General features: G+C 37.5%; 1 protein-coding gene across 1 annotated transcript; it reads right to left on the reverse strand.

The window, feature by feature from the left end:
- Positions 1-1,422: 1,422 nt before the first annotated feature.
- Positions 1,423-2,454, reverse strand: LOC145291082 (uncharacterized). The gene has a single exon (XM_080136597.1). It carries the CDS (start codon positions 2,452-2,454, stop codon positions 1,423-1,425), a length of 1,032 nt encoding a protein of 343 aa, XP_079992723.1.
- Between the last annotated feature and the right edge of the window lie 15,666 nt (positions 2,455-18,120).

Below are 18,120 nucleotides of genomic sequence, written 5' to 3' on the forward strand. Positions count from 1 at the left end.
GCAAACATGGTCTCCAACCGACAATGGCGGTAGTCTGTGGGTGTGTTCAGATAATCTTTCAGCACTTTACATATACCTGTTTCGTAATGCTTCTTCACGAGCAAGAGATGTGCTTTGCCAAGTTGGATGAGGCGTGTATCTCCCAGGTGGAATAGGGATGAAATCCCTAATTGGTCGGCCAAATATGCACATGGCTGGAGAGAGTTTTGTGTCTCTGTCTGGTGTATTCCTGTACTGTAGCATAGCCCGTTGGAACGAGTCAGTGTCAATGTTACCAGACGAAGTTGTGTTGTCCATCAGAAGGCACTTTACTGTCTTGATGCCTACCTCTGCTCTGCAGTTGCTGTGAGGAAATGCTACTGAAGATAGTCTGTGATGCACACCCAGTCACTGAGGAACTGTCATGTGGTTGTGGCTGTAAATTCCGAGCCACCATCAGATGCAAGTTCATCAGGAATCCCGTAAGTCACAAAGATCCGTCTGAGGCAGGTCACGAGTCCACTGGCTCCAATAGCTGATTGTTCCACAATTGGCCAATTTGAATATCTGTCCACGACTACCAGGTAATGATGCCCCTGGTAAGTGAAATAATCTGCACAAATGCACTGGAATGGATAATCCGGGCTCATTAGTGGAACTGGTGGAGCACTTGGATTTGATAGCGCATTACGGTTGCATTGTTGGCAGCTTGAACGAAGAGTAGATATATCTGGAGTAATGCGCCATCAAATCCAAGTGCTGGCCAGAATACAGATGTTTCGGCTCTAGCTGTCATGGATGTGACTCCCTGGTGAACAGAATGCAGGGCATCCAGTACTTCTTGCCTGAGTGAAGGAGGGATCACTACACAATCCTTGTACAAGATGACCCCATCAACAGTTGATAAGCCCTCCCGGTACTGGAAATACTACCTCAGTGGTTCTGGTACCTCATGGCGGTGCTCCGGTATGCCTTGCTCTATGAGGTCACTCAGCTGCAGCATACCTGGGTCGCTGGCTGTGACTGTATGAACTCTGTTCCAGGTCACTGACTTTAGGTCAAGTATGTTCAGGGATGTGACTGCAACTGAGACTATGCCTTCATCTATGCCACCTATCTGATGACTGTTCCCGGCATGTTTGTGATTGTGAACTTGTGCTATATCATCGAGTAGGACAAGCTTCTCTGCATCACATGTTGGATGGCATGAGAGACAGTCTGTGGCACGATGTTTGACTCCAAGAATGTGGATCATTCAGAACCTGTACCTTAGTGTCTTTTTATTTCAAGTTTCTCAGGCAGGTGTTTAAGATGTCTTCAAGAGATCGATCACTAAATACCCTGAGTAGAGGTTTATGGTCAACAGCGATGTTCAAGTCTCTGCAGTCTAGCACAAAATACCTGGCTTTGTCTAGGGAATCTGCCACTGCCAGTGTTTCACCCTCAATAGGTGCATAGCGGGACTCGGCTGGTTGGGCAGCAGAATGGTTCACTCTTGATACATGCACAGTGTTTTTGTAGTAGCCAGAATCCTATTCCCGATTTGGACCAGTCTGTTGCCAAACATGTGGTTCTATCGGGGTCAAAGATGTAGACACCGTCTTCAATTTCTTCCACAATCTGAGCTTTTGACTCATCGAATAGTGTTTGGAGGTGTTCATTCCATTGGAAGGGAGTGCTTGGCTTCAGAAGATCACAAAACGGTAACATGCACTCTGCCATGCTGAATGCGTATGAGACTTGGTTCACCAAGCCAAACCATGATCGCACATTGTAAATATCTACGACAGGGCCTGACGTCATTGAGAGTGATTTCAAAGCCTGTGAATTCGACCACATCTGCTCCAAAGATAAACTTTCAGGGTTGAGCGTTATCCCGTTTCTTCCGCGAACATCAAGCCAGTTCACGGCTTGATAGAAGCTCTCCTGTAGGTCGTCAGCCCACAGTAAGGCATCATCAACACACTTTGTCTTGTTTGGAACATCAGTCACAATATCGTCATACCGTCTTGTGTAGCCATCACCTGAAGCTATGTAACCCTGTGGTGCCGTTTTGTATCGGTATCTCCCCCATGGTGTTATAAATGTGGTCAAAAGTTGATCTTCTTTACATAGAGGGACACTGTGGTAGCCATTCCAAGCATCAAAGACTGTCTTTTTCTTGCCATTAGGCACCGATCGAGCTTGAAAAAATGGGGACGGTGTGTGATGTGTCTCACGGGTGGCATGAGCATTGAGCGCCTGAAAGTCCACTGTACGTCTAGGCTGGCCATTCTTTTTTGCACATATCACCATTCGATGACACCATGTGACATGTTCCCTGATGGGGACTGGTTCCAGAACACCTAGTCGTACATCTTGATCATGGCCTTTTTTAACTGCATCTCGCCAGTGTAGCGGGACAGGCACTGGTGTATGGTGAACGAGAGGCTCAGCGTTGTGGTTGACCATAAGTTTCATTGGTGGTCCATCCATCAGAGGCAGCGGCTGATGTTCACATGTGTTGAATGTGCTAGACCTGTAGTAATCAAGCAGGTACTCTTGTAGTTTTTGGTGATTCTCTTCTATTGGTGGGAATGGTGGAGCACTCGGAGGTGGGGGTGGTCGTTGGCGAAGAGGACAACCACATGGTGCTTTGTTCTCTCCTTGCACGGCTGCTGCATGGTGTTATGGAAGCTGTACTCTAAGAAAGTTGTCACCAATGATTCTAAGATTCACACAAGCTTCTCTGCTAAGAAACAGTTTGTCTGACGAGTCTGTTACATAGGTTATTTGTCTTGTCTCCACTTTAGTACTGTTGATTGTGTATGAATATCTCAGTATCATGGCTCCAAGGATCTTGATTCCATCATTATTTGCTGTGCGCATACGCATTGTCACTGGAATAAGGTCCGATTCAGACAATCCAAGGTGGTGAACCAATTTTAGACCGGCGAGGCAGCTCTGGCATCCTGTGTCAGCCATAGCAGGTATATTTGCAGACACTGACGGAGCTGACAGCTCAATTCCAAAGGCTGAATAGTCCTTGGGAAGGGCTTGCACAGTGATGTTCACAAATGATTGAGGCTTTGATTTTCTGCGTACCCATGTGTCTGTCATGCTATTGTAAACGTGATGATCTAGTGGGACACTTTGCTGTTGTCTCTTCTGCTTGTGAGTGTCGGTAGCATTCGTGTTGTCATTCTGTGACTTAGAAGAGTTTAACGTGCACAATGAATCAAACACTGCACTTTCTTTGTCATAGTTTTGTGGCTTTGGTTGTGCTTGACGTTTTGGGTAGTTCTTGCTGCGGCAGACACTTTCAAGGTGATGTTCTCGATGGCAAAGTTCACACCGATGACCATAAGCAGGATATCGAGTCTTACAGATTTGTGCAACACTTCTCTCGCCATGGTCGTGTTTACCACAGTAAGAGCACGTTACTTGATTGTCTGTACTTGGCGTTTGCCTTGGTTTCCTGTCACTAAAACGAAATACCCACCATTTCTCACACACTCGGACATTTTTCTATCTGATGACCATCATACGACTTCAAATCTTGATCATAAATAAGAGTCTGCTCTATTTGTCAATCTTTATTCGTTGATTAAACAATGATCAATAACAATGAAAATAATAGAAACAGAAACTGCAATAAGTACACATGTGACTAATAAACAAATACGTATGCATGTACCATAATTGTCTGATAATCCTATAGTCAGTAGTAGTTGGGACAAAGTATTAGACAGTCCTGAGACGTAGATTAGATAGGCCAGTTAACGGAGAAAGAAAGAGAAAAGTATTTAGTGTGTTTACGTGTTGTAGGAGTAGTAAGAGAGTTCAGTGCTCGTGCGCACTTGTATTTATAGTAGTCATGGAAAGAGTTTCTGATGTGAAGATATAAGTAGTCCCATAGCATGATAAAGAAAATTTTTGTGTGTACCATTTGTGGACCAAGGATTAAAGAGTCCCATAAGAAAGAAGAGCATGAGAAAGAAGGCTGTATGTTGGTTTGTTTTACTTACGTTAGCCTGCAACCTGAGCAGGGAGAAAGAGAGAAAGAGCTTGTTGCTGGTTTCATGTGACTGAGAGCTGGCTTGTGATTTAAATCTTAAGTTGCGAGATTTTGCCGCTGCCAGTTATTGTAGCAATTTTCGATTGCTACAGTAGTATGAAAGGCATGTGTCATTGGTAATCATTTCCTTGAGTTTGTCATAGCACTTTTGATGGTCAAGGTTCCAATAGGTGAGCCGTTTCAGTGAAGCTTGGAATATACAGGGAAAGATAATTTAGCATACCTATAAAACATTGTAGTTTCCCCTTTCAGTTTGACATTTGCTTGATGTCACACATCTTATCCGAGTACCAGATATAGTGATTTGGGACAGAGCAAACAAAAAAGCGACCGTAATAGAGGTCAGTGTACCCAATGATACAGGGCTTAACAGAGTTGAGAGGGAAAAGATAACAAAGTATCAAGGACTTATGTATGATATGAAACGAAATTGGAAATTAAAAGACGTTTCAATTATACCAGTCATCATAGGAGCAACTGGGCTTATGAAAAAGAACTTTAAAAAGTACATAGCAAGCATACCCGGTGAACCAAGTGCAAGTGAAATACAAACGATTGCACTGAAAGGGACGGCTAGAATCCTGAAAAGATCTCTTGGTTGGACTCACTAAAATAGGGGTAAATGTCAGACATCTGATTGGATGTCCCATCCCCTAGAAGAAAAAGTTTAAGAAAAATGAAAAAAAAAAGTTTAATTCTAGTGGAATTTAATTCAAGTCGCTTGGAATTTGATGAGATAAATGTGTTGCATATTACCTGTCCTTGCATATACATGCTGTAAATTACCTACCCTAGGTAAGATACAATTATTTCATATGTGTAATACCCGTCTTATGTAGGTAAAATATTCTTTTGCTCGAAATAGCAAATGATACATAAACATACAAAATTCCTCTCTCATAAGAATAATAAATATATTGTTAAGAGAAACATTTTCACACCCTTCATATATATCAATTAAGCAGACACCCCTTCCCACACCCAATCCTTAGCAGACGGAGTCAAAATGAGGCTGGCCGAGCGACCTAGATTTCTACACCCACGCAATGACCTTCAACTGTCGCCAACAAGAAAAACGCGGGAGAATCAAAGCAGTTCGACGAAGGCGGTGGACACGGAAACATGTGTGGGGGCATTCTGCTCGAAAAATGGAAACACCGCGGTTGATTCGCATGGTGAAAAAAAAAAAAAGAAAAACATCTCGTCGACTCGTATCGTGCCACAAAGGAACAATATATACCCACCTTGGCACTAATCGATTGGAATTCACGCCGTGCTGATAAGGAATAACATATATCCACCTTAGCATAAATGGATTGGAATTTACGAGAATCGATCCTTCAAACCAGCACCTCATAAAAGGGAAAGAAGCTTCGGGTGAATTGAACGTCGACTGAACAAAAGAAGTTAAGTAACTCTTTCTAAATTGTTTTTGCTCGATCAATTATGTGAACTGTTGAATGCCCCATGAAAAAAAGGAAAAACAAAAAAAAAAAAAAATGGGGAAAAGAAAAGCAACCCTCGAACTAAGGTTTTTTTTCTAAATGCTGAATCCCCCCCCCCGTTGATCGGCCCATAAGTAACATATCATTGACTGTAAAAAAAAGAAAAAAAGGAAGAAAAAAAAGGGGGAAAGAAAAGAAAATAAAAAAAAATAGAGGAAAGAGGGAAAAACTATCTCTATATCTTGAGACTTTCAGTGTGACCCCCCCTCTCTGAGTATCACTCATATCTCGTTGATTCTCATCGAAGAGAACAAAAAGAACCTTCCTAAGACAATCGAAATATCACTCATCCCCCCCTCTCCTTGTCCCAAATCATTGTCTGCATGTATATATTCTTTTATTCTTTTTTTTTCATGTTATTTCAGTTATGATTTCAGTTGCATGTTCTGTTTTCGTAGTTACATTTTACCCGGTTCAATTTGTTTAAATAAATTGTTGATTTAATAACTCTCATACCCGTGTCGACTTGTGTCTCTTTTGTTTGCCTTACATTGCTGCCCGTGAATGCCTCGAGTATATTCCACGACGATTCTGGTCTGAACCTGGACACTGTACCATAGAGACCGCATAATTTGCAGTCGGTACCCGTCAAACTTTTCTTTTTCTTAAAATGCGTGCCCGGCCTTGGGATTTTCTCTGAGAACTCCAACCTTGGTACCGTACAGGGAGGTTCTCGTCAAGAAACAGGCTCGTGATACCGTCACAATATTACAAAACCAAATTCAATTTTTTCATTGTGTGTACGGTCCTGCGCAACGAAATATATTGACTGCTTTATGAAACATTTCTTGTTGTTGAATACAAGTCCAGCTTAGTTGCTCTAGCCATGAGGTTGTGTAAGTTTTTGTCATGGTCCTTATTGTTTTGGCCAAATACAGTTACATCATCAGCTAATCTGATCACGCCATCTAGGCCGTCTAGGATTTGGACCATTTTTGCTTGAAATATATCTTGTGAGACAATTCCAGCATACTCGTCCAAATGGCACCCTGCAGGTTGTCAACAATTGGGATTCCTCATCCAGGTGAACTAATCAGTATCCTACCTTGGCATAAAGTTTACTGAACACCTTAGCTTTTGCAAAGGCTGGGTTTAGCTCTTCCACTGTCAGTATTTTGTGTGGACATCTTTTGAGGCTAGTGTTGAGTTTCTGTGGGTCCATGCATATTTGGAGGCACTCGTCTTTCTTTGTGCTGTATGCCAACCTATAGCACCAGCCTGTGTATTCCTCAACTTTTCAGAGTTCAAGAACTTCAATTTGTATTTTAGATGGATACTGCATTTGCATGGAGGGTCAATGAAAGGTTCCTTTAGTAGGAGTTTGGTGGTCTCACTAAAATTTTCAATCTTATCAAACTGCTTGGGATATTGTGACATTAGTTAACTCACAGAAGAGATAGGCGTATTTAAAGACTTTTATAAAGGTGCTTACAAGTATGGTTATTAGCTTCAACTTTTCACATGTCAGAAGCAGACAAAAGGAAAACATCAACCACATCGATACTGGAAGTGATGAACATGATTACCCACAGCAGTTCCACTTAGCATAACTAAGGAACACTGATACAACACCTATATGACCTCGGATATCAAAATCTGAAATATAGAACACACCACATTAAAATTGATTCTGAGGCATCTAGCAACACTCCCACTGCAAAATTTTCAACAAATGTATGGAAAATTACCAAAAGCTCTTTCCATTTTGCAAGCCTGTCTGCAGGTCCTGATACTTCTGCAACATAAAATGTTGTAATTGTCCATTCTGAGTCCCTAAACTGACATGGAAAGCTAATAATTTGAAGACATCGAATTCAATCATCTCCATAAGAAGTTTTACATGTCAGCAGGGTCACAGATTGGAGAGGGCTTTTAGTGTCATAGAAAGTTCTCACTGAGAGTGTGTTGTTGGATGCCCCAGAATCGATTTTCATTTGAAAAGCATAATGTATTCTGCATTTTAGATGAGGTGGTTTGATATTCGAGGTCATGTAGTCTTCATCCCTAGTTAAACTATCCATGCATTTAGCATTGATAGTTGGAGAGTGAAACTTCTGTTGGTAATCATCTTTGTCACTTCCAGTATTGATGTGGTCGATGGTTTCCTTTTGTCTCCTGCTTTCAGTTCTCCATGGAGATTGGTGTTGGTGATTGTGAAACTTGCTCCTGTATCTGTTTTTCTTTCTGTGTTCTCTTGATTTAGTCTTTCTGCAGCACCTGCTTTGCTTCTATATGCAGAGCTCTCATCATTGTATGCTGAACACTGTCGATGCTTTTGGTTTGTATCGCAGTTCTCGTGTTTCCTTCTGTAGTTAATATTACATATTCTTTCTGCCTTCGGTATTCTGAGCTGGTTCAACTGGTCATTTCTGGTAGTAAGGGCTTCATACTTTCGGCTTTTGGTCAGTAAGTTGGTTATACTGTAGCCTCTTGGTTTGCTATAGAGTTTGTTCTGGAAAGCATCATATGACGTTGAAAATATGATGAGCTCTATAAGTTTCTTGCTCAGTTTCTCATTTGTGAAGTTATATTTTTATACCAACATCTTAGCTTGTGTGACGAAGTTGTCTAGAGACTCATTTGACTTCTTGTGGTACTGCATAAGGTGAAGTCTATGAATCCTAAAATTAACATTCACTTTCAGCTGGCTTTTGAAGAAGTCTCACAGGTGCTCGAGTGACTTCTTATGTTGAAACATGTGGCCACTGGCATTTAGGCGTTTTAGGCCTTGGTCCCCTATATCACGGAATATTTTCCTAACTTCATCCATTATCTCTTCATCTTCTATAAATAGTCATTTTTTTGTTTGATATATACAGTCATTTTTTGTTTGAAGAGCGCCATGACTTCACTGAGATCTGAGTCAGACCAGTTCATCGTTGGCAGGAGATGTGCCATGATGTTTTCATTTAAATGATATGTATGATGAAAAAAATTTGAATGCTGTGTGTGATGAACACAAATAGAGTGATGTGTATGATGAAAGCAATTTGAATATGAATGATGAAAACAGCGTTCGCTTACAGTTTGCAATATGGTGTCATGTATATTATTTCATCATGTGGTGTGCTATTTTATTTTGTTTCATAACACCATCCATGTATATTTAATACATTCACCTGTTTTGTTTTAGTTCACGGTAGGATAGAAACAAAGGGAATACCGCTGCCACCATGAAGTGATAGTTGTTATTTGGTTAAGAAATCAGAGCTGAATGATAGCAACTTTATTCAGGAGGGAGCACTGGGCCAGTAAAGGTTACATCTGGTTCCAGGCAATCCGAGGTAAATAGTATTTGTGGTATCATAACAGTAAAGTGAAGTCTTAAGATACTGAAGGAAAAAAAAAACAAACAAAAAAATGTACTTTTACTAAAGTTAATTGTTTAATTATCTTCAAAAAGTGACTTTAGTATAAAAAACTGGTCTTTGCACAATTAAAACAAACAAAAAGGCCAGAATGTCTATGGAAGCCCAAAATGTAAATAGTTTTATTTCATTTTTTTTAATTTATAGAGAAATTGAAACATTATTATACCTTAGTTTCAGTAATGTTGAAGATTATAAGAAATATTCATTAATGGAAGTAATCCTATTTTTTTGTAATAAAAAAGAAGTGCTTATTTAGTTACATTATTTTTCAATGTATACAATTAAGATTCTATAACGATTGAATTTAACTTGGTATTAGCTTTAAGTGCAGGAGGATTTTTTAACAATAGCCAACAGTATTAATGGTTAAAAATTCTCAAATTCAGTAATATTCTGAAAATATTGATGAAATCTATTTTTCAATGTTTTTTTTTTCTTAGAATTTAAAATAATTTTTGTAAAAACATGCCTAGAGTTAATTTTATTTAATTTATTTTTTACATGGTGACTCAGTTTATTCTTAAACATGTTGTAATGATAAATTAAATAATTCTTTTTTAAATAAAAGTAAATATGTATTTTGAGTGTGAAAAAGTAAATTAAAATCACTGATTACACTGACAATTTAATCATTGTAAAAATAAGCTAAAATAATTATTTATTAATAATTAAATATAATATAATGAGTGGGAAGCAAATCCTGTCTGATCTTTTTATCCTGTCTGTTTTTTTTTTTACACTGTTGCATAAGACATAAAAAAAAGTAACGGGTTCATTATATTTTGTGATTGTTAATTAATAAATACTGAAAATTTCATTTTGGTGAATTTTTAAGTAGAGGGAGGGATTAAAATGTTTATAGAGTATGGCTATTCATATTGCACTTACCTATATGGATTCGTCCATCTATTATTTAAGTAAAACTTGCAATTTCTTTGAAAACTATTTTCCTTAATAATTAATAATAAAAAACGTTTTACTTTATCATTTTTCATAATTTTTTGGATCTGTTACTAATTTCGACATGAAAATTAAGTGGATAACATTGGTTTTAATTGAAATTCAACATTTCAACTTTCATTCTTATTCTGAAAGCAAATGCAAAACAAATGCATGACGTTTCAATACTTTTTAAAAAGTTTAATAATTGAATGATTCTTTACTATTTTTACAATTAATTGTACATTCCTTTTTTATATTTAACTAGTGTGAATATGCCAGTCGGCAGAGACAGATGCATGACTGATGTCATGACCATGCATACTAAAAATAGTCACGAAAAAACACAAAACGTCATTTTTCTTAAATCAAACAAAATCAACAGACTTTTATTTTGAACCGAAATTATATATATCTATCGCAATTTATATATCTTGCAGTTGATCACATTCCAGTCACACCTAATACTGAATAGAAGATCAGTCAAGTCAATGAGTGGTGGGGCCTGTTTTATGGGTCTTAATGGGGTGGTAGAATGTGGGAAGTCTACTGTTTTTTGTTGTGAAGTTGTGTCTATATTTGCTAGGGATAATGCTGGACTCAGATAGAACTTTGGAAATAGAAAGAACAAGCCCACAAAAAAGAAAACAAAATTCGGACACAGACTGGGTGATCCCACTGACCTCGGATGCCAGTAGTCCGGATGTTAGTTGGTTTCTTAGTTCAAGGGAAACTACTCTGTCTGAACCTTATTTACATACATTACATCTCTCCCCCCCCATAGTTCAGAATTACTTACTTGTTTATGTGACATAGTCATTTAAGTGCTTGGGTTTGTTTTTAGTTCTTCCACTACATCTAATGGTTTCTCTTACTGGAGCCTCATGCTGGGTATTCCCCATTCCAGTTGTCATTTCCCTGGCCGGATGAGAACTACATGGACTACTGGCATCCGAGATCAGTGGGATCACCCAGTCTGTGTCCGAATTTTGTTTTCTTTTTTGTGGGCTTGTTCTTTCTATTTCCAAAGTTCTATCTGAGTCCAGCATTATCCGTTTTTTTTACATGGTCCACATGTCACCTTACTACTGTCCCCGACTCTAATTTAATTTCATATGATATTGGACCTGTCGGTCTTGTGACCACTCCCTTTTTCCATCTGGGTCCTGTATAGAAATTTTTGGTGAAAACTAATTCACCTTCTATAATTCTCGTATGATCCTAGAGTTGTCATGATATTTCTTTTGGATTTCTTAGTGTTTTTTCATCCGCTCCCTCACTGTAGTCTTATTTGGAATGATCCAATCCAAAACTCTTTATTTTTTGGTTCATTAATAATTCTGCTGGTGATATGCCGGTGACTGTTTGTGGTGTGGAATTATATGACAACAAGAAATGGCTCAGTTTTGAACTTATGGAGCCTTTCTCATGACCCATTTTCTTCATCCCTTCCTTAAAAATGCGTACATATCTTTCAGCCAATCCATTTGAAGAGAGGTGTTTTGGTGATGTTGTGATATGGTGTATTCCTTGTCTTTACATAAATGCTTGGAATTCTTCACCTATAAAAACGGCTACATTATCCGTTACAATTTTTTTTTTAGTAACCCGTGAGTTGCAAAACATCTTTATTGGTTTTCCAGAGTGGTATTTGTGGTGGCTGAGTCTGATATATAGACATCTAACCATTTGCTGAAAGCATCCACTATCACAAGAAACACATGACCTTTGAATGGGCCTGCATAATCTATGTGCAGTCTAGACCACTCCTCTTCAGGGATTTCCCAAGGATGCAAAGGTGCGGTTGCTGGCATTTGATTGGTTTGCTGACACTCATAGCAATTCCTCACCTTAAATTCTATTTCCTGGTCTAACTTTGGGCACCAAAAATAGCTTCTGCTCAGCCCTTTCATTTTTACAATTCCTGGATGTCCCTCATGGAATGCCTCTAAGAGTTCTTTTCGCCCTTATATGGGTACTACTACTCGGTTTCCCCAAAGTAAGCATTCCTCCACAGTTCCCAATTTATGTTTTCTATTGAAGTAAGGCTGCCAATCTTCTGTAGTAGGACACTTCTCTGGCCACCCATTTTTTACATAGTCTAGCACCTTCTTTAGGAGTTTGTCTTTTTTGTTCACCTGGCAATTACTTGGTATGTAACAGGAGTTTGATCCAGGTATTCTCGCAGCATGATGTTCTCCTCTGTTATGGGCACTTCTTCCAGTGTTGTAGGTCTCGGCAACCTACTCAACCCATCTGCATTTCCATTTTTCCTTCCTTCCCGATATTCTAGTTGGTATGCATATGTGGATAGGATCATTGCCCAACGTTGACTTCTCGCCGAACTGATCTTTGGGATTTTCTTATTTTCTTTAAAATATCCCAAGAGCGGTTTATAGTCATTATATAATGTGAATGGCCTTTCATACAGATATTGATGAAACTTTTTCACCCCCAAAACTACTGCTAACGCTTCCATGTCAATTTGGGCATATTTTTTTTTCTGCTGGTGCGAGAGTCCTTGATACAAAAGCCATTGGTCTTTCGGATCCATCTTCCATGATGTGCGATAGTACAGCGCCTACCCTTCCATATGGGGAAGCATCACATGCCACTGTCACTGCTTTGTTTGCATCGAAGTGCACCAACACTTTTGAGGAATTTAATTGTTCTTTTGCTTCCTCCCATGCTCCGTCTTGTTTTGACGTCCACTCCAATTTTGATTTCTTCTTCAATAATTGATGCAAAGGAGCCAGAATATTTGAAATGTTCGGAATGTACTGGGCATAGTAATTTATCATACCCAGAAAAGCTTGTAGCTCCTTTACTGATGTTGGGCGTGGCGCCTTGTTGATGGCTTTCACTTTTTTTTCTGCGGGTTTTATTCCTTCCCTGTTTACTATATGGCCTAGATATAATACCTCGGGCACTAAAAATTTGCATTTTTCCCGGTTTAGTCGAATTCCACATTTTTCCAGCCTGTTCAAAACTTCCTCCAGGGTCTCTAAGTGTTTTTTTTCTGGTTTTACCTGTCAGTAGAATGTCATCAATTCTAATAATTACGTTTCTAATGCCCTGCAAAACGTTTTCCATAGTCCTTTGAAATATTCCTGGGGCTGATTTCAATCTATAGCATAATCTGTTGTACATGAAAAGGCCCTTATGAGTATTAATAGTTGTTAATTTTCTTGATTTTTCATCCAGCAATAATTGCTGGTAAGCTTGGCTTAAATCTAACTTGGTATGGTTGAAATAAAATTGTTTAAAAAAAAAAGGAGAAATAAATTCTCATTCGATGCGATAATATTCCATGATGAGAATTGGTGCGTAAATTCAAGAAAGGGGATTTTAATGTTTCTCTTGTGACAGAGTTAATCTGAACATCCAGTTCTTGGAAAAACAAGAGAAAAACTGAGTTGATTTTTCACGGCAAATCTTTATATAGAGATGTTCTCAAATGTTCCAGCCAGTTTGCTGTATCTCTATGTGAGGAAATGTAACATAGTTCCTTTGTTTTGTGTGTGCGGGTGGTCACATCATGACATTGTGTGCTTGTGTGTTCTTTGTACGTATTGGCATTGAAAACGATGATTGGTGTGAAAATGTTCTTGCTGGAGATTTGTTCCAGCCGTATGTAGTGGTCACTACAGGGCAATAATTCAGTGGGTCAATTCTTTTCCCAATTCATATTGAATGTTGGTGTGGTTCTTGGCTAAATACAAAAATGCTATCATCGTCCAAAAATAGCCTGTAGCAGCCGAAACTTGCTACAATCACAGGCAGGAGCTAATTCTTGCGGCTCAAGATTTGAAATCCATTTTCTTCCTGGCTTGCCCAATCACAAGTCAGCTCTCAATCACGTGACCAGGTACATAAAAGGCGAAATCTGAAACTCTTACTCTTATTTCCTCCTGGCCCAGCCAAGTAGCAGACTTCACCTGCGGCTTTGGCCCCAGGCCAAACATGAGTACAACAAGCTAACCCTAACCTTCTAACTCCCATTTTTTTCCATGTGCGGTACCCAAACAAACATTCTTTATCATGCGACAGAACTGCTCTTGTCGATACACCGACACACACACACCCACTACAACACATAAATACACTGAAGACTGTACTCTTTCTTTCTCCTTTAACCAGCCTCCTTCGATGACTGCTGGTACGAGTGGATTGAGCTGTTCTCTCCTCAACAAACCGGCAATATATTAAATCTATATTTACACAAGAACATGTCCACCTACTAACCCGTTTCTCTCGTGTACACTCTATTAACGAAGATGACAAATAAAGTTGCTTTTGAATATAGAATGAAACTCCATTTTGTTGTCTCTTATTCTATAAGCCTCTACCAAAGCCAAGAACTACGCCATAAATATTCCAAATCCACGCCAGGACATGAACATAATGTACAACCACAACTCATAATCATGGACGTCAACAAGAATCGCTAGGGACTGCCAAATGATTGTAAAGATTGGACCGCATGTTTCCGTGACGTCATATTTGTGTGTACTATACGAACTATGGAAAAGCAGAAGCGACTTAATGATTTTTTAAAACCTTTGTTTATCTTCTTCAAACTGCAATTAATAATTAATCTTTGTTATAATTTTGTTAGGTTTTAAGATTTGCACAGTTTAATGATTAATAATGTTATAAATATTTGTATATCAAATATGAAATACGGTTTTACTGAATGCTCTTTTGGTTACCTACGGGCTTCCATATTTTTTCGGTAAAAAAAAGACAAACAAAATATGAGGGGGGGGGCCTACAAAATGCTTAATATTGTGCAATAATATTTTCAAATGGGTTTTAATCTGGCGATAAAATAGCTGACAAGTGTCATGTTTATATTAAAACTTAATATTTAAAAAAAAATTAAAACCCAATTAATTAAAAATCTATTTTGTAACGGAACATTTTGAAATAATGGAATTTTAATCGTTTTAATTTTTAAAAAATTGATTAATGTTTACGAAGTTTTTTTCTTGGCAATTCAACTGATTATAGTATATATTAATTCGATAAAATGCTATTTAAAAAAAAACATAATAAAAAGTTTATGTCAATTTTTTAATTGCAACTTAAAGGTAGATTTTTGTTCAATACATGTATTTAAATTTTAAAAAATTAAATAGTTTTTACTTATTTGAACTCTTATGTATCATAATAAATAGAAATTTCGATAGATTTAAATATATTTTGTTCGAATTTCGAAAAATAAATATGGGGGGGGGCATATATTTTACGAAAACTGCATTTTATATGTAATTTCATTCTAAAATGGATAAGTATCGAAAATTTCACGAAAGTTTGACCATTAGTTGATTTTTGCTAGATTTATTAAATATGGGTATGTTTTCACGTTCGGAATGTCTACTACATGGGGACGTTATTTTAAAGCGCCAATTATGTAAACACGATTTTCGTTTCGCAATTTCATTATTTTCGTTCGATGAAAAAATGTTCAAAAATTATTACTGGTTTATTTTGCCCTTCTTCTTTTAAATGGTACAAAAGTTATACTGATAATATTAATTTATAATAAAGTTACATCGTGTTACATATAGGGTGGGGTACTTCTGTGGTGAATTTTGGCAGTCTGGAGATCTCCACTAACTTGACGCCCTCTCACAAAATTCACAATAAAGGCAAGACTAAAGCCAAATTTTTCAGGAAAAAAAAAAGGCCAAAAAAAGCCAAATTCAACAGCAAAGCTACATTTTTAGATAAAAAAGGCCAAATTGAAAATTAAAGAAAAGTTGACTTTTAACAGTTTTTTTTTTCTATATTAGTGTTGTCGTGTTTTCTTGGCAAAAACGGTACCTATGAAATTGAAACTGAAAAATATGCTTTGCCCCCCCCCCCCCCTCCAAGCATATTTTTCGGTTTTAAGTTAATAGGGAACGGTTTTATTTTTAATATTTTTTTCATCGAACGAAAATAATGAAATTGCGAAACGAAAATCGTGTTTACATAATTGGCGCTTTAAAATAACGTCCCCATGTAGTAGACATTCCGAACGTGAAAACAAATATAATTTCATTACAATACATTCTACAGCTTATATATTTTTAACATTATACAAGAAAACGTTAAAGAATATTTAATACTATTTCAATATTAAATAATTTAAGGAAAATTTGATAAATTTGTAGGTGCTCCTGTCCCCCCAAAATAACAGATAGATCTACTTTTTTAGACAATTACATTTGAATATCTTGAAAAACTTGGGTAAAACAATTATTTTAGAATTTAGAGTGAGAGATCAGTTTCGCATATAAATTTAACATACGCTGATAACCCATTTCTAACAGGATAGCATTTTAAGAGCATATAACCAGAATTTCTTCTGTGTGAAAGAAAATAAATTGTGTTTTTTACAAGATTATTAACTTAAATTATTTAAATACTAGCAGGCCCCATTAACTAGTGTTGCCCAGTGGAATCATCTCTCCCCCTTTAAAAAATTAAAGTATGATTGTTGTTGTTGTTGGCCAACCCCAACCTCCTCATATTAAGAATGGCCTTTGGAATAGACACACCCGACCTCCTCATGTTAAGAACGGCTTTCAGAATGGACTCCCCTAACCTCCCAATGTTAAAAACGGCTATCAGAATAGGCACCCCATTTTGTGTGTGTGTGGGGGAGGTTGTAAAAATATTTGCCCCAAAATTTAACCTTGATAATCGTTGTTAGGATACCAACCTGCAAATACTATAAACCAACAAAATAATTGGGGGGGGGGGCAGTGTCGGTTGGAGAGAATTAAATTTGTTGCTCGTGCATGCGTACAAATCTGGCAGCCACTGATTTAAAATGCATAATGCAAGTTTTTATATTTCAAAAACTACTTGTATCTGCTAATTATAAATAAGATTTTCTTAATCAGCATAGTCGAAAACCTATTAAAGCCGGCATTTTAAAGAAAAGTGTGAAGGTGGAGCTAACGTAAAAATTTACCTATAAAAAAAGATAAACAAAGGTAATGTATGTGCAGTGTCGATAAAGAGTCAGGAAAAGAGAAGTAAACAAAATACACCACAGAAAGTATAATTTGTCTAAAATCAAACATAACGACTAACGGCCATTTTTTGAGGATGGTTGTCAAAGTATTTGCCCCAAATGTAATCTTAATAAGGTTCGATAAGCCGCTAAAAAAAAAATCGAAACATAAAAATGATACCTGTACATTTTTTTTCAGGGTTTGTTTTTGTTTGGGGGGGGGGGATAGTGACATGTTGTTAATGTGTGCATAGGTAAGTGTAAGGTTATTAGTATATAATATAGTATATAAATCTAAAGCGGTTTCACATGGACCTTGAGACATGGGAGGACGTGGCTGGGAGCAGGTTGGCATGGAGGAGCGCTGTCCACGAAGGTGCTGCGCTTTATAGTAGTGACCTAAATCAAGCTGCTGAGGATAAACGCAAGCACAGAAAGGAGAGATTATCAACCAGACACACCCAACCCCACCCCACCACCACTACCTTTATCTGCGCAAATTGCACAAGACAAATTGCGTCTAGGATTGGGCTCTATGCTCACCTGAGGACCCACAGAAGCCACAACGGAGGACAGTCTTACTCGGACACGAGTGACCGCCGATGATGATGATGATGATTAGTATATAATTTTCTGTTTATGAGCATTTATTATGTTTGTATTTGGTTTATTTTTTTTAAACCGGGGAGATAAGGTTTTTGGTGTATATACCTATTTTTGTCTAATAGGTAATTATATCAAAGAGTTTTCATGTTAATTTATTTGTAACTGATATTTTCACCTGTGTATTTTTATGGATAAGCACCAGGACAACATTAAGAAGTTTGTAAAATTAAAATTAAATTATATTTATATTCTAAAGTAGATGAGGAAACTCAGCTATCCCTCCTAAAGATGTGATTCTACTTTTTCCAAATAATTACGTTGAACATCCAGAAAAGAAATACTTTATAATTAATTAGTTTTGCATATAAATTAAACATAAAATGATCCTCCATTTTCGGGCCATCATAACTTTTTAGGGTAATTAACTTTTTTCTATCTCTAAGTCTGACTGGCAAAATCGTAAAACCAGATGAAATCGCCTTAAAAAGTAAAAAGCACAGAATTTATCTCCCATAGCAAAAATATGCCCCAGTTTAGATGAATTTTTCTTTCTCTGACCAAGAACAGATTAAATAAAGTTTAGTATCAGAACAAGTACTACACTTTAACATAATCATTGATTCATGACTGGGACAGATTACAATAAAAAAAATG

Source organism: Euprymna scolopes, chromosome 12, assembly GCF_053919585.1.
Source record: "Euprymna scolopes isolate OS-2025 chromosome 12, ASM5391958v1, whole genome shotgun sequence".
Taxonomy (NCBI): domain Eukaryota; kingdom Metazoa; phylum Mollusca; class Cephalopoda; order Sepiida; family Sepiolidae; genus Euprymna; species Euprymna scolopes.